Here is a 25,836-nt window from a genome sequence, read left to right as displayed (position 1 = left end):
AATTTAAGACTGAATACTTAAACTATGCAATGGAAAGCCATGTTCCCAAATTGCTTTGTACGTTATTTAGCTTCCTTAAGTTGCTTGAGAAGTAAATAGAATTTTCTTCCTAAGTTTCAGTTCATTTTCTGACCTAATTAAAAAAAAAATATTATTAATTCCTTACTGGGGTACCAACAGACCACTGTAGGTACCATTTAATGACTGTCACTGAAACAATCATTTTAAATCAGCACTTAAACTAAAAATCATTAGATTAGAAATGTCAGAATATTCTATTTCTCAACTACAATGTACAATTCTTTTCTTGTACAGAAAAGGGAACTTTTACAGAGGCCAGTCTAAGGCCTTCTGAAAAATAATTACTGAAGAAAGTAACATGATAGGTGTCATTCAAGTAACTTGAAACGCTGCTGAAGAAAACCCTCCAGTATTACCATAAATAGTGCAACATAAAAACTAAAATAGAACCAATTAGATGTAGACCACTGAACAGAGACCAAAAGAGAGTAAATCTCAATATAGAACTTAATTTTCTGCCTGGTGAGAAGTTATCAGGTTTTAAAGTAGCCTTGAGTTGAAACATGAATTTTAAATTTAAAAAATGCTCATTTTATTTTTTTTAACAATCTGTTTTTGACCAATATGGATTTTAATTTGTCCTCCAAAATTTCTGTACTTAAATTCACCAGTATATCTTTGGCAGTTACTGAATTCAAAAAAGTCACTCCTTGCAAATGAAGCCAGTGCTGGAGCATCTGCTTGAATTATGTCAAAGCACAAAAATCAATACTTCCAACAAGAAGTAGCAACAAGGCTGCACAAAATATAGAACCTTTCAACTCTAGAGGAAGATTGAAGAAGATGAAAGAGTGTGATAAAAGAATGTAAGCAAGAGTATGTATAAGAATGAACAGAGCAGATTCATGACCGTGGGACTGTGACTCTGAAGTTGGTATATGTTCTCTGTCAAAAAAACCGCCTTTAGGTCAGAAAGGTGCAAGAAAAATTGCATATATATTGTCCTTACAAATAGTACAACACAGAAAGGGCATTAATGACACAGACAAGATGTAAAAACAAAACCAAATAAATTTTAAAACTATACACATTTTGCAGTCACACACATACCATAGCCACAATTTAAAGATGTGCTGAATGTCATATTCCTGGAGTAGTAAGAGCATTTACTATGAATTAGACAACAGATAATCTATTAAAGTGTGAAATTATAGATTGCCAAAATAATTGCTATGCCCACAGAACCAAGCTTTTGCATTCAGTGTCTTCAGTTATGAATCTGCAACAATAAAAGTGTTACTTGTATTCTAAACCTAATTAAAATAATTTGCTGATGGTGCTGATACCATGAGTCTCAGGGACATCCAGAGATTAGTGCCAAGCAATGGAGAGTCTTCATATTTTTATTCACTTCCTGGCTTTTTCTTTAGCTCCAGTTCTTACTTAATAGTTTTTTATACAGAATAAAAAAATCTAGCAAAAAAAAATTAAATGGGTGTTGCATATAAGAACTGGATTCCAAAGGAGAACATAATCTTTCTTTTAAAAGACACTATTGATGGAGCAAAACACAGTAAGAAGTGAAACATCTTCTACAGCTTCATGAATAGTATAGAAAAGCAATTTTTCCTTTGTTAGGAAGGGGGAGGGGGAAAAAAGCCTCATGACACTAATCTCTGGTACCTTAAGCACAATTACTTTACGTTTGTGTCAATCACTTGGGATGTGAGAAATAATCACTTTCTACAAAGAATACTGGTACAAAACCTGCTGCTATTCTTGGATATCTGCAGTCATTTTCTGGGAGCAAAAGAGATATGGGAGGATGGTTTGAGTGAAGGATCAATCTGTCAGCTTCCAACAGACAGAATGCAAGCTGGATTATTAAAAATAAAAGAAACAACTCTGTGCAATCAGTTCAACATATATTAATTCAATATTAATTTTTAAAATCTGTTTATACAGTTACACTCATAGTTATTTAATAACTAAATTAGCATGTAATGCTAAACAATGTGTCAAAGTTCAGTCAATATTCCAAGGTAGTGAAGTTCCACTCCTATTTTGATCAAAAAGATGAAAAAGAATGGCTGAAAAATGGGAAAAAAACATGCTCGAAAAGCAGCTTTGGTGAGCTCCACCTAAACATTCTCCCAAACATCCTGACTGCTCAGGAAAGAAACAGAAAATCTCCATTGAGCATAAAATTTCAACCTGAAGCCATTTGGGATCCATTAATTACACACACATTTGTGGGAAAGGAGAAAGTCTTACAAGTCCAGTGTAGCAGGCAGTCTCTAAATGCAGCTGCCACTGGCAACACTGAACCCAACACAAAGCTGAGCACATGTGGCCATTAAAAAACAGAAGAATCAAACCAAAAATATAATCACAAAGCCTGTTGCTCTACTGTTGTAACAGCAACTGCCTAATATCACAATTAGACATGAGAGAACCTACCTATGAATGGGAAGATGTCCTTTTCATTTCCCAGTCAGGTGGTATTCAGCTGGATAAAACCATGTAAGCAAAACTGCAAAAGCCACAGAAGCCACCATGATCCTATATAAGGCTGGCAGCTAAGGTATGCAGCTAGAAAGCTAAAGCTTCAGGTGAACTGAACCTCCTGCACAGATCTGGTCACACTCCCCCTTCACACATCTAGTCCTGCCCTCAGCAATCTTGCATCTCTGGCTGTAGTGCAGAGGGTTATGGCTGCTGCATGGGATCACAGGGCACTCTCCAGGGTAGCAGGTAATACAGCCTTAAATGCTAAACTGCTAACGTAACCAAACTTGCACCTCTCACCTCCAGGCTTCCAAGGCTTTATTGTGAACAGAGAATAAGCCTGGGATGTTCAGCTAAAAGAAGGATCTTGGCACATAACAGAAGATGCACACATTTGGCCCTAAATCTTCACTCCACACAGCTGTCCAATAAGGTTACATTTAGGTACTAAAACCCAGGACAGAAACAGAAAGTGAGCCCACAGGCCCTTCCTTACAGCCCTCTCATTCAACATCTTCAGCACCACTTCACTCCATTAGGCAAACCTACTCCCACTGACTCATACCATCAATTTCCACTTATTCCACACCAAGCTCTAAACTTCAGCACTCCAAGATACAGCCCCTATTCTGCTATGGCACTGCCAAAGAGTCTGAAGGTACCTCCAGGTGGGCAAAGTAATCCCTCAGTAACATTGAGAATGAGAAGTGATGTATTCTCACCACTCCAGGTACCAGTGACTCCAGGCTAAGCTTTGGTTTAACTTCTCACTCCTGCAAGCAGCCTCCAAAGAACAGCACAGCCATGCCCAGAACCCTTTTTGCATCTAACCTACAGCAGCTGAAAACAAAGAACAAACCCTCCTATTAGTGGAGAAGAACAGAGAAAGTACAAGAGTAGCATTAGGTATCTCCTATTTTTTGAAGAAGCTTGCATAAATAATGGAAGTTTCACTTAGAAAAGAAAACATCAAAGCCTTCTCTTTCCTTCTCTCCTCTACCACCACAATTCCTGTTCAGCAAACACTTCAAATCATGCTTAAATCATTACCTCTTTCCAAGAATGATGCTGGATGCCATTAAGGCACAAAGATCTGAACCTTGTTGCAGAGAAACCTTAAGCCACTTTCCTTGAAAACCTTTTGGGGAAAAAATAAAAAAAAAAATCTAACCCCAGCACAGCCATTCTGAGACATTACAAGCTCTCAGCCATTTCTTCCTGTCTAGTCAACAAACCCAGCAAAACAGTTGCATGTTTTACATTTGTTTTGTTTTAAGCAAAGGAGAGCAGACACATGCATACCTGTGTGAGATGTGTGACAGACAAGACTACTGGAAGCAGAGCAAAGAAAACACTCTCCCAGCCTGCTCCCACAGCAGCAGTAACTGCACAGTCATAACCATGACAGCTGAGGAACCAGGCCAAGAAATGTTTGCTGTAAATACATTCTCACTATGCTGTTAGGCTTTTTTTTTTTTTTGCCTTTTTTTTAATCCTCAAAGACATTTAAAGTACATTTACTGCAAATGCTTCCAGTTCAGCAGTAAGATGTTGGCTAATGCTTTTGGGTTTCTCTGGTTTTCTTAACACTTCTCTCTATGATTGTCAATTCCTTTCAGCAACTATAATCCCTTTTCATATCAGCTGCTAATGCAAGCCAATAAAGCAACAGGGAGCTGTATGGATCCTGCTTCATTAAGGGAAGAAAGGCAAGAGAACAGGTTCTGTAGCTCCAGCTGAAACAAAAGGAATCAAGCCCATATTCCTTCAGTCACACCCACCCCAAAACACACAGGGACACGCAAGTCAAAGGGTGACAATAGAAGTACTCTAACTGGGGGACAGAGGAGTGGAAAAAAAGAGCTAGCTGTCATCTCCCACATTTCTGGCTACAGTACATCTCTGCATCAACATTCAGCTTCTGGTGTCCAGGAAGTACCATCATTTTCTTTAAATATGTACATAATGATTGGGACTGGTTAAGGCAATTCTCTCTGGACAGACAGGACTTTTCAAGGTGATTAACATATGAGCAAATTAGTGATGATTATATAAATTCCTGTAGCAAGCTTTTTTAAACATCAACATCACAGCTGAACCATTAGTGTAGAGATTTCCATTGATTTAAGTTGGTTCAGAAGGAGAAGAAACTAGTTTACTTGTCCTTTAGTCTCAGCAAAATAAACGTAAGAAAAAATGAGTATAAGAATTTTAAAACATTTTTGTAAGGTATGAATGGGTCATCTTATCTTGTCCTTGAAAGAGTTTCCTGAAATTTCAGTGATAAAGCAAGAGAATGAAACTTGACCTTCCTTGATTTAAAGGAAAGTTTATTTAAATACGTAACAAAAATCTCACAAGCATTCGGAGTTATTGTTTACCATCTTTCAGCTGTAAATGCTGTCTTAGTGGCATGTCTTAGTGCAGTTTTAGCACTGGCAGTTCAGCCACTATTTATTACTGAGTGTTGTTCCTCTTTTCAAAATACCTCCAAAAGCAAAAGACCTTTCTAAACAGAACAAATACATAATACCAATGATTTTCTGAAGGGATGAAATGTCTGCATCTTTTCATTTCCATACTCTAGATCACAAAAACAAAAATAGAAAAGCTTTCCAACTCCCTAAAGATGCAACTGCTCCTATTGCTTTGATTAACCTTTTCCTTTTGCCAAAACTATAAGGTGGCAAACTTTAGCCTCATCTAACCATCTCCACATCCACCTCAGGCTGAGGCATCTTAAAACAGAAGAAATAAAGAGGATAAGTAATTTTGTAATTGTGAAAAAGCTGGCAAATTTTCCACTCTAGTGACACTGTAAGAAAGAGTACTGTATTTTAGAATTATGCACTGCAAATATGCAAAAAACTACAATCTTTGTTGTTTATGATATAAGCATATACATTCAGCAGCTTTGTTTAGTTCTATGAAATGTAAACTGTAAATATCTGCTACAGACTATCTGCCTCAATTACTTGGAGATAAATTGGATAAACGCATGAATATTGTGAACCACGTCAGTTTTGAAATTAGCAAGTATCCTAAGATGGATGGATATTTGCCAGAACACAAAACATAGAACAAGGAATACAGTATTGATCTGCACTAAGCATATACATTTCTGCTACATATCTTCTGTTGATACACAAACAAGTGTGCACAGACTCTAACATTTGTACTAGAACACAAAAAGACTACAAAAGTTTGAAAAACAAAGAGCTATTTATGCTGCTTACCCCCTTTTGCTAAAATTTCCCACTGCACCATCTCACTCTTTTCCTGTCTTGAAAATTTAGTGCCATAATAGAAGTTAAATGCCTTCAATGCTCATCTCTTGATAGAGCTCCCTTCCTAAACCAAAAAGTGTTAAAAATAAAATCCACACCAAAAAAATCATCTGGCTTCACAGCACTGCTCCTTCTTCACTTGCTCTTTACATTTACAATAAGAATAATTTTCAGCATTGATTCACTATTACTATTCTGGGCATCCTTTCAATTCACTGAAAATATAGCTACAAAAAAAATCAGAGCCACAAAATTTTTATTGTCTTCCTCCTGACCCAATATGTACCATTCTAATTCCCATTTCATTACTCCCATCCACCAATACTGTCTCACTAATTCTGTACCAATAGGACAGTTTTTGCCCACACTACAATAATTTCATCTTTGACATTTACCATGTGAGGAAACACAGCAAAGGGTACTTTCTGCCAATTTGTTTAAGTAATGTATCTAAAGGATGACAAGTTCTTGCTGTCCTTAAAATCCAAATTTGCACCTGTTATCTTAAGACATTGCCAAAGAGTGTGCAGATAAATCCAGGAGGAGAAAATAATCCTTCAAGTAGTACGCTGGGAATGACAAGTGATGTATTCCCACCACCCAGGTGGGAATGCAGTAGCTCCAGGCTAGGCTTTGGTTTAAATTTCCATTCCTGCAGGCAGGGCACCAACCACTGAGGCACTCCAATATTCAGTGCAGCAATACCAACATGCCTTTTTGCATCTAACCTACAGCAGCTAGAAAAAAAGAACAGACCCCTTTGTCAGTGGGAAAAAAAAAAAAAAAAGAAGAGTGGCATTAGGTTTCTCCTGTAGTCCACATTTTGAAACTTTCCATATAAATAAATACCACCAATATTCCTGTTTAGAAAACACTTAAAACCATGGCAGCCTTCAGTTCACATCTAAACGGTCCACTCCTGGGCTCATTCCTGCTTGCCTTTCAGCTAAAAAATCTGACAATGAAGATTTATTCTACTTAGCCAACAATTTGATGGCTTTTTAAGATGACTTTTGCTACCATCTTTGAATTTTTCTTTGTCAAATTAGAATTTCAATTACTCAGGGCTGACACTGATGGCAAGATTCAACAAAGAAAGAAACAAAAGCAATGTATAGTTCTCCATGCACTACAGAGAATGGCCAGATCTCTTAGTCTGAGTTTCATACAGGTCTGCATCCTAGACAGTAAACTACTGAAACTAGTGCAAAAAAATTGCCAGAAGTCTTCAGCAAAACTTCTTTATGACATCCCTACTCAATTCTTAGTGCCTGAGAGCACATTAATGCGTGCTTCAAACCTCTCCTAGATAAAGGTACTTCCATAAAAACAGGAGGTATGATAGGAAAATAAAATATATTTCTTCTGGTTTTTTCATAGTTCATAGTAAGGATGCTCATTCAAGAAATAAAGCCTATTTGGGTTTGACTTTTCTGTCTCCACCTCAGAACCTCACCAGGCTAAAGAGACAAATGCTACTGAGGAAAGGATGGTCTCAGTCACTATGTTCATTTGACTGCAACACTTAATGGTATGACTCCCTCACTTAGTGATTAAGGCAGTCATATTAGAGAGACACCTACATTCAGTTCAGGTTTTGACTGACTGCTCTAACCAATGATTTCTGTGATAGGCAGAACCATTTTCTTCTCTCTGAGCACTAATGGAGTTACAGACCGACAGTCAAATAGGCAGTGGAATACCAATTTTAGAACTAATCCCAGATTCACAGAACAGCTTAGGTTTGAAGGACCTCGGGGACCTCTGCCTGCAAAAAGCAGAAACAACTTAGAGCAGGTTACTCAGTTTCTTGCCCAGCTGAGTTCTTAAGATCTTCTAAGAAAAGAGCTTTGAGAATCTCTCCTGACAACCTGTTCTGACATGCAATTGCTTCAACTGTAAAAAACCAAACCACCAACACCCCCTCACATTTCTTACTACATATTGCAACACATACATTCATTACATCTTGTGCTATTAATGTGCATGTCCACAAAGAATCTACTTTCATCTTCTCTGTACGTATCCATTAGGTAGTTCAAGACAGCAGTTCATACCTCTGTGAACTGTCTCAAAACAAAAGAAACCCAGTTCCTCTGTGTGTCTCTGCACATTGCATGCTTGACACCCTAGTCTCACCTTGATGGCTCTTTGCTGGAGAATATAAAGGCAAGGCAGCATGTACAATCAAAAGCCAAGCAATTGCATATGTATCTGCAAAAGAGATCTAGGTCCTGAAGAACACCAGTTATGGTGAATGCCAGTGATACATTTCCTCTGATCTCAGGCATTCTTAACAGATACATGTCATTCATACGAACAGACAGTGAGAACCAGGAACACAGAATGTACTGTGCTCAAGAGAGAAAAGGTTTTATAAATTTACTTTATAAATACAAAAAAGTATCAAAGAAAAATGTTGATCTTTATTTGGAAGTTGTAAATACTAGTGTTTGTATGTCTCTGTATCTCTCACAAAAAATGATAACTCGCTAAACATAGAACAAATTTTCCATGGTCCCAAAAATTTAAGGCAAAAGACAATACACGGTCACAAACAGAAGCCAAAGGACAACTCTTAGGAAACCATACTAACCAATCAGACAGATGGCTCAACATGTAGTACCTAACTACTTCACTGACTATGCTCTCATTGTTTCCTGCTTCAAATCAAATCCACATTGTTCCTCCTGATGCAGAAAGCTTTCCCCTAGCTTTTCCATTGTTCTGTTTATAAGAAATGCATTTATACACACGGACACATAAGGCAGCGAAAAGCTGAAAATTTACAGGCTGAAGAATTTCTGAGCTGTAAGACAAGAGTGTTATGCACACACATGCCAAACAAGATTGGACTGATGTCTACAGACACCATATACAGAACATTCTGCTGCCTAGAACATGCACAGTAAAACAGCCAATGGCAGCTTGATAGCTATTTTACCAGGTGTAACTACATCTGCTCTCAATACCTTAGCTGTTCTTGTCTTCTCAAGTGCAGCATTAACATACAGCTAAATAAACCACACCTAAAAGAAATTCTGACCCCAGACTATAATTGCAACCTATCCAATGTAAAGGGTGGAAAGGAGGATACCAATAACTACACACACACTTCTCAGACAGTAGCAGCTCCACGTAGGAATTTACTAAGTAAAGTCACTCAAACAAAAATAGTATTAAATATCTATAATCTCCTCTATAATCCCCTCTATAGAGATGAGTCATTTCAGACTGATCAGAAACCCAAAACAATATAGCCTGCATAGTATTTGCTGCTCAAAAATTAAATGCTACTTCTATTTTCAAGTTACCTTAATCTCAAATCTTTAAACATGAGTTTTTACTGTTCTATTCACACAATGCTTGCTTTTATGGCAGCTTTCTCATATGGCCTCTTGAAATAACCCAGACCTCAGAACCCATAGTCTGCTCAATATTTAAAGACTGTTTATCCATTTGCCTGTATCTTCCCTATTCCCTATAACATATGTGTGCAAGTTTTGGCTGCAGTAGAGTAATTTTCTTCACAGTGACATTACATTACATACTCTACAACTGCCTATGTATGATAACTGAGCATCAGAGAATTATGCTACAAAAAAGGTCCAAGTACATACAAATACATTCACATGCTCCACTATATAATTGCTACCATCACTATCTCTGGCAGGTGCTGGCTTTGAAAGAAAGTAGCACACACAGTCCTCATTGCTAGCCAAATTTTCAAAATTATGTACAGTTTAAATAATCACAAACTGATTTCAAATATTTTAAAGAATAAGGCTGAATCTTTAGACTACAGTCCTATTAAGTCCTGTTAGCTAATAAAATAACATTGATCCTTCATCTGTTTAATTTATGGTTTTCAACATGAATTTACAGGGGATAAAGCTTGTCCAAGCATTAAAATGCAAGGCTCCACCTCCTTTTGCTGATAATGGCTGCATTGGAAGTTTTATTTCATTTGCTTTCTAACTTCCCTATGTTCTTCCTTTCTAATTGTATCTTCCTTTCTAATTGTATTTTCCCAGTGAAACTTGGTTTTATTTTAATTTTCTTTTAACACCTACCTTGACTAAAACAGAGACTAAAGTAGTGCTAAAATAAGCAGCAAGAAAGAGTTTGAGGAATTACAATTTACAATGATAATAAGAGCATTTTAGGCACTCATTAGAATTAAGCCATTGCAGGAAAAAAATCTTTCTGGGAACATGGCTTCAGCCTTATCAAGTACATCAAAGGAACCTTTAGCATTGACAAATACTCAGCAGCACTGAGGCTCTTCTTTATAGCCATAATATACCAAAGATGCAAAAAATATTCTGGGTATTCTTGAAAACTATGATAAAGAAGAAATACAAGAGACCTGCCTCTTAAGATCTGACTAGCCTGCAAAAACACAGGTTAAAATGTCATGTCAGGGTAAGAAATCCTATTAAGGGTGTTCACCAACCTGAGACACATGCCTTGAAAAAAGAGCAGACTTCTAGGCTAGTTTCAAGGGGACTGTTTACACAAAACAGAATTGCTGGTATCTATAATCCATGTTGTGTAGGCAACCCTTGCTTCCAGTAGTGATATAACTTTATCTATTGATAGGACCAAGATACAAGGAGAATATTACATAATAAAATATGCACTTACATTTTATCTGTAGTCCCATGTTTATTTGATATTTTTTTAAAAGAGAAGCTGACTTGTGTGCAGAATATTGATTTTTTTTTCCTTCTCTGATGATAGTTCAACTAGGTAACACACAGAGAATAAGATAGTGAGTCCAAGATCAGAGAAACCAACACTTGCTATCTTTTAATATTGAAAGTTTTACTGATTACTCCCTAAACAGGAAACCTCCTCCATTTTTGTATTGCTTCTATGACTATATCAGATAGTAAATTGGCAGTCAGCACAGTGCCACTTCCTTTCTCAGAGCCTTTTGGTAGAATAATTGCCATAACATATTCCAAGACATACAGGGGGTTTCAATCTGCACCCTTCTAATTGCTCCTTTGCCATCAACTGTTAAGATGTCCTAAGACAGAAAAGAGATTGGAACTTTGCTAGAAATGCTAGAAAACTTACCATACAGAGTGTATGGGACAATGGTAATGGTATTTGAAATCCCTGCTGAAAAAGCAGTCCAAATCAGAGAGTAAGTTTGGCTTGCCTTGTCTTTTTTTTTTTTTCAATATTCTTTTTATTTCTAAGGTTCTTAGGTACCTACTTGATTCTTATTTCAACAGCTTTTCAGACACATTACTGGTCAAGTGCAGGCTTTAGGCAACTCTCAGAAAATATCCTATCTTTACTGTGCTTAGCCTAAAGGTTAATCATAAGTGAGTCCCACTACAAATACAGCAAGATGATGAGTTTTGAGGTAGGTTGTTTAATCTGAACCAAATACCATCACACTGAGTCAAGATACACAGAGTCAAGGAAAAAAGTAAATGGGACCAGACAAAAGAGTGAGTAGGCAGCTTCTCAAGTGAAGTGAAAACAGCAGAGAAAAAGCCCAGTGCCATGGATGACACTGGAGAGCTATGAAAGCTTCCTTAACTGGACTGTAATTATACCTTCAGAGAAAAGAGAGATCTTTTCAAACTTAAACTAAAAAAAAATACTCTCTTCTATCTCACTCACTTACAGGCAAGCAAGATTCAAAAGAAGTGTAAACAGAGGTGAAAGACTTTTTACATGAAGATAACTGTGACAGAGAAATAAGAGTCAAAACCTAGATAAGTGATAGACCATCCTGAAGTGTAAATGTACCTACAGTACATCTTATTATGTTAACAAAGAAGTCACTTCTCAGCCACCACAAAATTTTGGGCAATTTCAAGACATATAAACTAGAGATATACTTAACAGAAAGAGTTATGCATATGTTTATAAAGATCAAATGTTTCATTACTTTGCAATGGAAAGTTTAGTTTGCAATTCACTTTCACTACACATGAAATACAATTTCCTTCTGCATTTCTTCTTGTTCTTTCAATAGCTTAAGATTGTCACTTTCCTTCTTTTCTATTGACGAATTTTTCTGTTATAGAATCAATACGCTCTATATTTTCATTTATATACTAATTTGATACACATACATCAATATATAGGTAATGTAAGCAATACAGCATCCTAAACTGTTTACTTTGTTTGGTACTATAAGGCACATTTCCTCCAAATTCTGCTAAAGGAGAATAATACGCATCGCAGAAAACCACCTTGCTCCTGAGATATGCATAACCACAGAAACACCAAGCACTCACCACTCACTACTTCACTATTATTCCTGTTATCTACCAGTCTGACCCTATTCAATAAACCTGCATTACAATGAGTGAGATCACATGCAGTTAAGTATATACAAAAAGCATTATATATACATTTAACAAATATATTTTAAAAAGTAAGGAGTCCATAAATTTTTGTAAGTTCTTAGTGTAAGACAAGCATTGAAGCACTCATTACAGGCACTCATATTTTTGAGTTAACAAGCCCCCATTACAGAATTTGGAAACTAAGCAATTCAAATGCTTTACACTGCAGTATCAGAAGCATGATAAACTCTGGAAAACAGATTTGTTCATATGGAAAAAAAGAAAACGCATCCAAAATTACTCACAGAGTGAACACACAGTCTTGATGCTACCAAACAATTAAAAAAACCTCTCCACCATCTAATAGTAAACACAAATATAAAATATCACCAGTGCTTTTAGGAAAAAAGTCCAGGAACATCTATGTTTTCTATCAGGCTGAATTAACTATTTTAAGAACTTGGTATTTTACCAGCTTGCCTGAACACACAGGAGCTTCGTACACTTACATTATACTACAAATCTAGATTAGGGAGCTAATTTAAATAGTTTCTATGCAGCTAATGAGATAAGCTATTTCTTAAGAATATGGTTTTAGAAAGAAATATTTTATTATTGGAAGCAACTTTATCCTGTTAAACAGGGGGTAATAGCTAAGACCAACCAGAACAGATAAAGAGAAAACAAAAAATTTTAAGTCCCCAACAGATCACAAAACTACTTCTAATCTAAAACAGAACAACAATATCTTTAAAAGGATCATCACACACTGTGGTTCTCTCTTGTTTAGGTGTCCAAAGTTATTAAACTATTTGTCCTACAGTTACCCATTCTTGAGAATGGCTGGCTACTGCAGAAGGGAGTTTACAGTTTTTACAAACAAAATAGCAAAGTCTGGAAGATGCATTCTTTTTTTTTTTTCTTAAAGCCACTTGGACATCAGACAGACCTGCTCATTTTCCCTGTGACCTGTGAGCTTCTCTTCAAAGGAAGAGATGCAAACTTTCCAGCTCAGATTTAAGACTAACCTGGTAATCATGCAGAAGCAAAGTGCATGTGGGCAGGAGAAATTTAGCCATAAAGCCTTCCTCCTTCACAGCTTAGGTTTCACTGCCAAGGAAATCAGTGATGCCCTGAGCATTAATGGACTTGTCTCGTTCCCACAGCATGGCTGGCCAGCATGTAACTGCACTGGTTGCTAGGGAGCAGCGAGCTCATTACACAGCATCACCATCACCCTGCCCAAGGATGCTGGCACACACTCCCCAGCTGGGACACCAGGGACTGAGGAACAGCACTGCAGTGCCTGCCAGCCTCAGTCTCCCAGGGCACAGCACGCCAATACAGCAGGTGCTAACTTTAGCTCTACCTTCAAGGTTTTACATTCTAGTTTCCTGAGCCAGCCAGCACAACACAGCACACAAAGAGGTCAGAATGGTCTCCACAGCTGTTGGCATGGATACCCCTAACTTTTAAAGGTCAATTCTAGACAAAGATGTTCTTCCTGAAATTTTGGCAGATGTACAGTTTCCATCTGTTCATTCCACCAGAGAAGTAAGTGCCACTATTCTAAAATCCGTGCTAAAGGACAATTCAGTAAAAATGGGAAAAGGCTGAAAAAAATATTCTTTTCAGTCATTTAGGAAGTACAATATTTGGAAGCATTTAAAGACAAACAGAAACCTTGTGATCTCCAGGCTGTACACGGCAGATACCTAGAATTGATGTCAGCTGTGAACAACCTGGGTCACTTCAAAGTCTAAACATGCAACCTTAATGCATTTTTTTCACCTATTTGTCTCATTAGCACTCCATAGATCTCTTCAAAATAAAAGAAAAATAATCTGCCACAGAAAAAAAAAATCTTCTACATGCCAGAAGATTTATTAACTAACAATCTATCTGCATTACACAGTGGTTGCAGCTAATGATTTTCCTGTACCTGTCACTTCAAATGCCATCCAAGAATTCTTAGTGCTGGTGAATTAAGAAGCACATAAGGGAATACAGCTGTAGATATGCATAAATACCTATACATTCAAATCCTTAGGCAACTTCAAAATGCCTTTTTTTTAACAACTGCATAAAGAAACATAAAAAACAATGAGATGGAAGGCAAATTGGGGTAATTCACTCATCAAAGGCACAGAACAACAGCTCTGTTTGAGGGGAATAGGTAAAAACAAAAGTATCAACTTTCCCTCTTACCTGAATTTAAGTCCAAGACACAAAAATGCTCATCACTAACATGAAATAATGTCATAGACACTCATGTATCAGTTAAATGCATTTCAAAACAAGTGACTTCTTTGAAGCAGAAATACATAACTAAGCCTTACCTGTCTCAACAATTTTTCAACAGCTGACATTACCATGAGCCCTCTCCACACAACCGGGGCAGTCTCTTCTATCAAGAAACCCATAGACATGCTGAAACAACAAACCAAAAACTTGAGCTTTACAGCACAATACCAAGCACATCTGAAAAGGAGCTTGATTTAAATAAAAACACATGCTCACCATGCGATTCCATAGTTCTTAAGGGGCCTCATTAGATTTTCTAAAACAAAAGAAACAAGGGTTTTTTTTTTTTTTGGAGGGGAGATGGTTTTAGGGTATTTTGGATTTTTTAAAAAAGAAATAAGCTTACACATATTTTTATCTTTTGAACAATTTTCCCTCTATATTTAAACAGTTGTTTATTTTCCCCCCTCAACCGTTCATTAAATGTATGGATTTATCTATTCAGCCCAAGAATTTGACTCCACTTTTTCTGAGGTTGTAACATTTTACTAATACCATTCATCTTTTGCAGGATAACAATGTATTTGCCCATAAAATAATGTCACTTTGTGCTGCCAAAATCAATCTATTTTTATGAAATCCCTACGCTGGAAGGCATAGATTCCCTATCAGGAATCACTAAAAGCTGAGTCATTTATATTGGAACAAAACCAAAGTCATAGAACATGGTGAAATTTTAGTTCTTATTTTTTAATCTATCCTATTCACTAATCTCATGAATTGGAAGAGTATTCCGATTGACATACCAGAGATTTGGGGAATTTGTCTCCTTCTGTTAAATCTGCTACAGAAACCCCAGAGTAGGGATACCAAATAAGCTATCCCTAAACTATACATTGTCAACAGCTCCAGGTAATTAGTCCCAGATTTCTTCAGGTTGATAGAAATCTGCAGGACTTCGAAAATTTCAGCAGGAACAAAGATGCTTATTTGAAAGTTGCAGATGTATTGTCCTTGCCCCGCATCTTATTCCTATGCCCTCCAGTGTCAAGAATAAAAAGCAGGGAAGGAATATTGTAATTGTTCTGCTGGCAAAGGGGCATGCAAGCAGAAAGCAAACAAAACAATAAAAAAGAAGGCATTCAAAACAAAATCTCACAAAAGCCAAAACTCCTCCTTGTGATTTCTACCATCTAAATCTACACCTTATCTCAAAATGGCACACGCACTCACAGAAAAGAACAAATGGCATTTTATTTGGTCTACCTGATACCTTGGAAGAGCATGGACAGGGATGAGCAGAAAATAGGAAGAATACTTTAAACAACAGAAAATATACTGAAATACAGATTTTGACAGAAATCCTTGATGCACTCGAAGTAAAATACATCAAGAGAGTAAAATAAAAACAATGTGAGTAAAATAAAAAACAGTGCATTCAAAGCTGAATTCCAAATTCAGACAAAATAACAACCAAGAGCATACAAATTAAACAGCTAAACTCTACAGATGAAAGCTTTCAAGCAATCAAGTAAGTGAGCATTCAAGCCATGTAATTTTGTAGAAATATGGTGGAGAATAAATTGGATGTTTTGGTTTACGAATCAAAAAGAACAAAACAGGAAGACAAACAAATCACTTGCATGACTATTGCATCCAGGAATGAGTTGGGAGCTATTACTGAAAAAGAAATTAGCTTGGACTGATACACTGCACCAGTGCATACAGCTCTTGCTGACTTGTGCAGCTCTTCAGTGTTGAGTCAGGACTTACTATGGTGGCATTATACTGTCAAACCACATTTCTAGCAATTACAGTCTTACTTCTCCCCCTGCAGTAAGACAGTTTAGTTATGAAGAGGCTGATGACATTGGAACATCAGCCTAGAGCCATGTCTAGGCACTGTTTTGGTGTCCTGGTAAACAAGATAAACACCACCACAAGTTAAAATACTGTTAGAAGTACTGAGAGAAATTGCTACATATTTACCTAAGAGAGTGGTTAAAAAAAAGAAGAAATAGGAAAAATGTATTTGCAACAGTGTATACCACTGCAGACTCAAGGTTTCCTTCATTTTTTATCATTAAATAGGGACAATGTTAAGACAAAACAAAACAGAAAGGGGAGGCCAAGCTTTGACTACCCATCATGAGGCTCAGGAACTGGAGAGTAAGATGAATGGAAAAGATGCATTATTCTGGGAAGTTCACCAAAATACTAAGCCACTTCTCAGTTCAGTCCAACTGCTCCACACTATGTGAGTCAAACATACAGAGACATGTCAACATCCACTACCTGCATGGACAATTTCTTCTGCACAGAGACCAGGTACACAGGCTGAGCTCACACACCTTCCAACATCTCCCTCTCCTTCACAAAACAGCAGAGGTAGATATACACTGACCTACAGAGCAGCAAAAGGAGCCTCTGTTTTTAAAAACATATGCACAGTTTATTTCTCAACATCAGAGTTTCCTTTTAGTAAAACTGCATCTTATTTTCTTTGGTTAACAACAACGATTATAAAATGCTCTGAGCAGCAAGATTTAATCAAATTTATACAGTGCAGAGGAACAATTCACAACTTGCTGTATATTCTGGCTATGATGTTCTGCATATTTTCAAAGTAATACAAAATACTGCAGAGCTCCCTACTGTTTGCCTACTGCTAAAAATCATTCTTAAGACTAATCTCAAATCTAAAGTGCTTCAGTGGGCATTGGTAATCACCCTTGTCTCATCAAAAGCAACTGGCCTTCCTTCTCTTTCGCTGTGGGTCTCATGAAGATTTCCTAAAAGATAACATGTAAAGAAAATTTAGCTTAATGAGATCTCAGCAACATCTTTAATTCCCATTGCTTTTAGAGTATGCTTTTCTGCTATCAGAAGCCTTTCATACAGCTCCAAAAATTTAACACACAACAAAACAGATTTCTTAAAATCACAACACACAGCAATACCATACCACCCATGCCAAGAGATAAATTTTCCAGTAGGCTTGATGGCCCTAAGTAAAAGACTGCTGTGTTTTCTCTGAACATACAAAATCAGATCACTAAGATCAACGCAGCACCAATGCCCTGCCAGTAAATGCCTTTTCTGATAGAATACAACTAGGGCACTAGAAAAGGCAGATGTGCAAATTCATGAAAGCATTATAGCAGATTGCTGATTAAAAGAATCCTGGGACTGGTCTGAAGGTTGAATTGTTACTCACATGGGGAAGAGTAACATTGATGTAATGAAGATGGATGTTCATTACATCAATGAAGATGCATTTTGTAATTATTTTTCACTAAGCTTTCTCTCCCCAAACAAATCCAGCCTTGAAAACAGATTATCCTAACAAGATAACTGAGTTACTCCATGTTTTCTCTAAGAGGACTGACATAGCTGTTCAACGATGGCCAGGGTCACAGGGTCAGTGGAGCACAGAAGGTGTGTACAGAACTACACTTCATATCTATAATTATATATCTGCAAGTGTATGTTTTTGGCTGGAGTTCAGTTACAGTTCTTCAAAGTAGCTTGCATGGTGATATGTTCTGGATTTGTTATGAAAACAGTGTCAAAAACTGTCCTGCTTCTCATGCCACCCCACCAGCGAGCAGGCTGGGAGTACACAAGGAACTGGGAGGGGACACAGCCAGAATATATGACCACAACTGACCAAAGGGAGATCCCACACCATATGCCCTCATGCTCAGCATATAAACTGGGGAGACAAAAAACAAATAGGAGTATATTCAACATTATGGTGTCTGTCTTCCCAAATAACAGTTACACGTGATGGAGCCCAGGGTTAAGCCACAAGGAGCCATTCCAACTCTTGGCTTAGTTTTTTGAAGTGGTCTGTTGAGCAATACATCAGCACAAGCAAAAGCTTATGCTCAGCCTTAGCCCATCAGGAAAGTAAAGCATGTTATTCCACAAGATTGTGATGCTGTGTTACACCTCCTTAGAAAGTATTATATTGTTTACGAAAAGCAAAGGCAGCTTACAATTATTAAATATCAATGCAGTGGATCATGCAATACCCTAGCAAATGTATTTTGAGCTCACTGGCTCAGCAAGCACAAATGCAAAAAAGTTGCTCTTTCAAGGGTCTGAACTAAGGAGAAAATTAGGGTTTTTGGGAAACAGACAAATGGATGGAAAGAAGACATTGGACAGGAAATGTAAAAAAACAGCTGGACTTTACTTGTGTAAACATAGATGTCTCCTGCCACTCTGGATGCCTTAGGGAGCTGGGATTTGCACATGGCTAGCAGATTTGACAGAGGGCATAGGGAGAAACATACCTTCTGAAGGGGCAGCTAGAAGCCTGACACCACACTCCAGGCATGTCTAAAGCAGTACTGGTTTCCTAAGCTAAGGCAAGTGAATTCCACCTACAGAATGGTAAAGAGGAAATAAATGCCACAGAGGGGAGAGGAATGAATAGCAACAGGGCCCCACAGTACCTTGAAATAAAACAATGCCACAATCTATGAAAGAGGGTAAGGGATGCTGTCACCAAAAGGTTAGTCAAAGCCATAAATTTTAAATCCTTGCTTTAACGGCAATCATTGTTTTAACTGCTTATGCCAGAAGCCTGGAATATTCTATGGCAAGTGACAGACTAACTGAGACTTCAGGCTTGATTTCACACTGTGTTGTAAGTTTATTTGCAGGATTGCCCCAGAAATACTACAATTTGTATTTTAAGCTTGAAGAGCTCCACACAAGGAAGGCTGTGATTGCCCATTACATCCTGCACTAATAGTGTTATCTAACCACAGAGACATCCCAAATACTTAACCAAAGCAAACTAGTAATGAGACTTAAAAAGCATAATTCCATGCTCACTGTTCAATTTGATGAAATATGTGCATAATGAAATGCAACTTTTCCCAAGAGATTCGATTCTAGTATTTAGAGGGTCTACCAGTCCCATTACCTGAGAAGGTATTACACTTTTTTTCCTCCTGTCAGACTGCAGAGGAAACAAAGCTCTGTAAAAGCTTTTTCATTAACAGAACAGTTTTGCAGATATGACTTCAGCAGTCCTACCTAAAAGCAAAAGAACTAATTGCTTGCTGGAAGACTGTACTTCAAAAGCAAATCTGGCACAAGTAAAGAGCACAGTGATTTAGAAACATCTTTGTTACATTTTAAAGCAGCACGGACTTGTTAGGTTTAAAACACAGGGTTAGTTTTAAGCATCATGCCATTACCTTCCATCATAAATGTCTTCCTTATGATTGCTAAAATAACCCACATTTTGAAATGCCCTTAGATCCCCAAGGAGACAAAAATTTTATTTATAGTGGATCAAAAGATTTATTAGACTAATTTAGGCAGGTTCTTTTAGTTCATTATACCCACAAGGAATGAAACAGACTAACCCAACATTCAGTTTAACAGGACAGACATCTGTCCTGACACACAAAAACCTCTGGGAAAGCTCATGTCATTTGAAGCAATGACTTGCTGTTGTGACAGGGGGACTGCCCTGGTCAGCCATGTAACAGGGTGCCAGACAGCAGAGCAGAACAGGGACAGCAGGAACCCCATGGGCAGAGATGCATCAGCTTAAATTTAAGACCCAACTTCAAAAAACTTAAATTTAAGACCCAACTTCAAAAAACTTCAGTTAACTATGGATTTCACTGCTTTCCAAGCAAAACTTGAGAACTCAATTGTGTCAATTGAGCTTTTTTAGGTTCAATACTGTAAAATACTGCAATCAAGACCCCCCCCAACCCCTTCTCCCCCCCAAAAAAAGGAAATTTAGGTGAAAAAACATGGAAGGAAAAAAAAAAGCTGTTAAAATAATTATGTGTAATTGTGCTGATTTTGGCTAAGACAGAGTTATTCTTTTTCTTAGTAGCTGGTATGGGGCTGGGTTTTAGATTTCTGATAAAAACAGTGTTAATAACAGAGGTATGTTTTTGTATTGCTAAGCAGTGCTGACACAGTCCATGTCTTTGCTGCTTGCCTCCCCAACCCACCAGCAAAGCAGGCTGAGGGTGCACAAGGAACTGGGAGGGGACACAATCAGAAGAGCTGATCTCCAGTTACAAAAGGGATATCCCACACCATAAGGCATCACACTCAATATATAAATTATTATGACCATCAACTAAAGCAAAGGGAAAGAGATGCTAGCTTTTAAACTCTTATTGGCACTTTTGGCCTCTGGGCTCTACAGGGAAACAATTAAACCACTTTTTTTCCTGGTTTTGATCTATTCTGCTTCATTTCTCTATTATGAAAAGCCACTACATTGTACTGCAGAGAAGGAAAGAGAGAGACTACAGCAAGAAGCCCATGAAGGAAAAAAAAAAGCACAAAACTGAAACTGCAAGGTAAAAATAGTGAGAAAATTCTGAATTAATTGCACTCCTTTCATTTTTCTTCTAGCAGAGAAATGGAAACATTTATTCCTCTGAAATAAGCAAAAAGGTAAATATGTTCAGTCTACAAAAGCATGATTTATTTCTTTTGTTTATGCATGTATAGTGAAAAGAGTATCTATAAAGTTCCTATATCAAAGCCATTTTGCAATTTAATTCCAGTTTTTATACCAGTTGAACCAAAGAAACCTTTGCATCTCTAAGAGTAAACTTTATAATATAGTAAGTATCTGCTAACCACACTTCAAATCAAATAATTTGGAATTACTGCACCACAGGATTAACAAGATAAAGAGTAATACAAATCTGCCTTCAAGTACTTCAAATGTATCATTTCAGGTTACAGTGTTTCAGTAATTTATACTGGAATGGCATTTGGCAAAATTGGATTGCCATTTATCCAAAAAGACTCAGTAAGAAGCTTTAATTACTACACTACGTTTCTCACCTTATACTTTTTGTAATTGTATGAATTTATTTATAATGAAGAATAAAATTTTAATAAATTAATTCCCTAGAGGATTTTCCTTTTAAACAGCAGCTAACAACTGTATGCCTATAAATAATTACTTGCAGAATTGTGTATCTGCCATCTCCTTTCCCTTCCAAGGTCTTTGATTTTCTCCCCAAGTGAACTCAACAATGGAAGGACTAATCCACCTTAAGGTTTATTGTTACAGGTTTGAGGGCAATAGTCAAGGTCCAGAATAGAATGATAAATATTCAAGTAGTCTTCTCATTTACAACTACTTGATCACATTTGAAAAAGCCCCCAAAATACAAACCACAATTAATTACAATACTCTAATTATTTTGTCACATGTAAGACACATGGGACCACTGTACTCCCACCATCCAGATAAACTGGGGTGAGACATCACCAAAAGTAAAACACAGGGTTTCAGTTCAGGCTACTTTCAAAATAGAATCAATAAAACATATCATTAGACTGTAGACAATCTAAAAATCACCTGCTCACCAATCAAGAGCTGGTATTGGCCACAAATACTTTTTTTTTAAATAATCAAATGTAGGGTTTCTTAAAAATTTATCACAATGCAGTTCCACTGATAAAGCACGATAAATACAACTTCAAGACTTACCTTTAAAGTTAAATCCTTAGCAAACATCAAGAAATTTCTTCAAAATCATTATGCTACATAATATTTTGTCTACTTCACTAGTCCACTCCAAATTTTCTATTTATGACCCTCAAATGTATGTGCCACAATCCCTTAATTCTATTCCAGCAGACATCTTTAAACAGTGACAACTATTTTCACATTCTGTTATGAGACTCTACTATCACAGTCTTAAGATATGCAAATGTATCCCAGCAAAAAAATTCAGGTGTCCATTTGTATAGTTCCTGCAATTTTATTAGACTCAATGGGGCAGCCACAAACACTGTTAGCTTTCTCTAAGAAATTGCATTTTATTCTAAATTGTGAAAACAGATGTCTGCTACTGATCTTCTGAATATACTATTTTATTAAGAAATGAAAGACACTGAAGCTATCATAAAATGGCAATAAAGTTTTGAAACACTAAGAGTAGAGTCACCTGACAAAGATTTATGCATCAAAACCTTCATAATCAAACTAAATAAAGAAACTTTATCTATCTGGCAAAATGGCAAATGCTTTTGGCAATATAATACTTTTTACTCTCTGACATCGAGTTTATATGGCAGATTTAAAAGGAAAAAAATGAAATCATGCTATTCACTAAGCCAGAAAACTGCTTTTAAGTAAATTACTTAGGGAAAGAATAAAAGTAATGCTTTTTTAACTTATGCTATTAGCATTGCCCTGCATATATATTGTAGCTGATGGTATTATTAATTCCATAGTTAGATAATCCTTCATTAGCTAATTAAATTCAGTGGTGAACTTATTAACCAACATCTTCCTGACCATTTAAAGTATTTTGAATGACAGCCTATTAAATGTTAGCAGACTTTGCAATGTACTACAGTTTGCAAAATTAAATTAATGCAAAATCTTCCATTTATACAGACTCCTCACTAAGAACTCCCAATTCATTTTGAATGCTTAAATTATAGCACGACCATAATATTTTCTATTCAGAAGTAATAACTCCTGCAAGGACTTATTTTGTATGGTACTGAGCATCCTTAATCCCTTTTCATGTGAGAAAGGAAACAGAAATCAAAGATTGCAGAAGCACTCAGAACCTCCCAGGGTTACTCTACAGATTCATTTTCAAATCCATGCCTCACACTTAAGAAAGCATTAAGACTTTAAACTTTTTTTTTATTGCTATGTTATGAAAAATGTCTTTAACTGACTTATTGTTATGTAGACATAGTTTGTGCATTTCTGTAACAAAGAACTGCCTGGGCTCTCTCAGTTGCTATGCAGTATTTCTTCAGAGTTCGTTTTACTCTTGAAAATATAGTAAGAAACCAGATGATAACACCAAACCTCATTATAACAAAATACAACAGTCATACATGTTTTTATATCAATATATTTATATACACCTCTATGTGTACCATATATATATATACATATATATATATATATATATATACACACACCTATGATTGATCACTTCTTTGCAAGCTTATTCCATCTGTCACTCATTAGAGGAATCTTTGATTAAACTTGAATTAAAAGTTTCCTATGTCATTCCTACTTGGCATTTAAACCACCTTTGACAGTACTTCTCTTGCTGTTACTCGTCATTTTCATCAACTCAATAGTTAAAAATACACAGAGCAGTGAACAGAATCCCTGAAATACAAATTCTATCTTGTTATTCATACCAAATTACTGTCTTTCTCAGCAGACTTGTGTCATCTGTCAAGCTTTTGAAAGAAACAAATTCATTTTTCTGTCTGTTAAAAAAAAAGGGTATGTTCTTTAAATCCTGATATTTACTTGTGCATTTCACACAGAACTACAAAGAATATATTTCAGTGATCAAAATGTTGGTGCTTACAAGACAACAGCAGAATTTTCAGCTCAGGGAAATCTTCCCATTTTTTTCTATTACATTGAATTCCACACTTGTAACAATGCTTGAAGCATGTTAAGACAAAGCTTACAGTGAATTCTATTCTGCTGTTTACCAGAAATATCTAGTCAATGAAACAAAACTGAGCTGCTCAATATCTGAGTGAATACAGTCTTTAAGTTCTAGCATTCCTAGCAAGTTGATTTGTACAACCATAAGAAACAGACTGGCCAATTTGCTTTTTAATCCGTGGGCAAAACATGGATTTAAATTAGGTATTGATTGATAAAATACATAGCAAAATGACCAAGGAATTCTAAATTGTCTAATCCATTTTTGAGACAGTGAGGAAAAATTGGGGAGACAAAAGTCAACATCACATAAAAATGAAAAGAGAGATTTGAACACCACAACATAGTGCACAATGCACTTCAAATACAAAATTCATAGCAAAAAAATCTGCTATGGGAAAACATAGCCTGTATGACATACATCCTCAATGGAGTTCAAAGTACCAGTGAATGCAAGAATACTTCCATTTTATCAGGCATTCAAATTCTACTGATGATACATGAAAAGGCTCAGTTATTTATTTATCACTCAGCAGCCTTTTGACTTCAAAAGATATAACAAAAATCCAACAAATAAAACTAAGTACTCTCCTCCTCTCTTAGGAATTTATCTAAATAAAACCTGCATTTGTAAGCTTAAAAGTAGGAAGTACTCAATTTGATAGCTGTCTGTACAAGCACATGCAGTGTATCAGTACATGGAAATACATTACTTTTTCTTTATCCAGTGTACATGGCATAATCACAAGGAGACAGAATTTTAAGTATATAAGAAATCCTAAGTTTGCCACATTAATTCTTCAGAGGCTGATACTGCCAGCTTAAAAACAAACCTTTAAAGATACTGGCACTGTTTCATTCTGCATGCTTTATACCATGTGAGAGCATATAGATCAACAACCACAATACCCATACACACACACAAATTAAGATGAGTTACAAATGAACATTCTACAACAACACTAGAGTAGATACAGAAGGATGGAACACATCTCCTGTGAGGAAACACTGAGAGCATCATGGCTGTTCAGCCTAGACAAAGGAAGCCTCCAGGGAGACCTCAATGAAGCCTTTTAGTACTTAGAGGGGACTTGTAAGAAAGATGGAGACAAACATTTTAGCAGGGCCTGTTGCAATAGGACAAGAAGTAGCGGTTTTAAATTAGAAGTGGGTAGGATCAGACTAAATTTAGGAAGAAATTTTTTACAATGAAGCTAGTGAAACGCTGAAACAGATTGTCAAGAGTGGTAATGGACATGAAACACTCAGGATCAGGACATATGAGCAACCTGATCTCGTTGAAGATGTCCCTGCTCATTGCAGGATAGTTGGACCAGATGACTGTCAAAGGCACCCTTCAACCCAAACCTTTCTATGATAAAAAAGAGATATCATGGCATGAAAAGAAGCAGAGGGAATATTTAACTTTCCTTTTACCTAACAATTGCTGCCCACAAACATTGCAGTTGATTACTTCACTGAAGCCCTGCTGTGTCCTTTTTGAACTGGTAGATGTCCTTGATCCCTCCCTAACAACACATATGAACAATGTGTACTTTCTTCAGAAGGATCCAAGTAGGTTTTAGTGCATCAAGCAGCTGCTAGAGTGTGTGATAAGTTTCGTATGTGGTTACATGTTTTTATTTGTTTTACTTACATGCCCTCTCTCACAGGATAATCAAAACAAGGTATTACAAAAACCGTAGCACCCCAGTGTCCTTACCACCCTAAAAAACCACACTGCCTTACACTCAAACATCATATGAACAGAGTATCAAGATAAAGCCATTCTTCACTTTCATTCTTGCTCGGCCTGGGTGAAAGTTAAACTTCTGAAAGGTAAAGAGACTTGATGGGATCTTTCTACTTTAGGTCACCAGATTTCTCTAAATTCTATACCTGAATTTACGTTCCCCCAGAATACTTCCTAGCAAAAGGAAAATTAGGAGTTTTATCTACTGTCTTCACCTTCTGGTAGGGAACTGACCACCACTGCATTCCTAATGCA

General features: G+C 36.7%; 1 protein-coding gene across 4 annotated transcripts in view; it reads right to left on the bottom strand.

The window, feature by feature from the left end:
• The window catches only part of NUBPL (NUBP iron-sulfur cluster assembly factor, mitochondrial), an 81,057-nt gene that overhangs the window by 40,238 nt on the left and 14,983 nt on the right, over positions 1-25,836 (bottom strand). For 2 of the 4 annotated variants that reach the window (XM_030240347.2, XM_050975182.1), the window contains 2 exons: positions 14,654-14,693; positions 14,473-14,563 (listed from right to left, as the gene is read on the bottom strand). The exons of 1 other annotated variant lie outside the window; for it this stretch is intronic. In XM_030240347.2, the coding sequence (XP_030096207.2) occupies positions 14,473-14,563; positions 14,654-14,693 (131 nt within the window). The remainder of the gene's footprint in view (positions 1-14,472; positions 14,564-14,653; positions 14,694-25,836) is intronic. One more of the 4 variants, XM_050975183.1, reaches the window with a different exon arrangement.

This window comes from Serinus canaria, chromosome 5 (genome assembly GCF_022539315.1).
Source record: "Serinus canaria isolate serCan28SL12 chromosome 5, serCan2020, whole genome shotgun sequence".
Taxonomy (NCBI): Eukaryota; Metazoa; Chordata; class Aves; order Passeriformes; family Fringillidae; genus Serinus; species Serinus canaria.
Note: the sequence above shows the minus strand (reverse complement) of the source record. Positions and strands in the feature narration are given on the sequence as shown.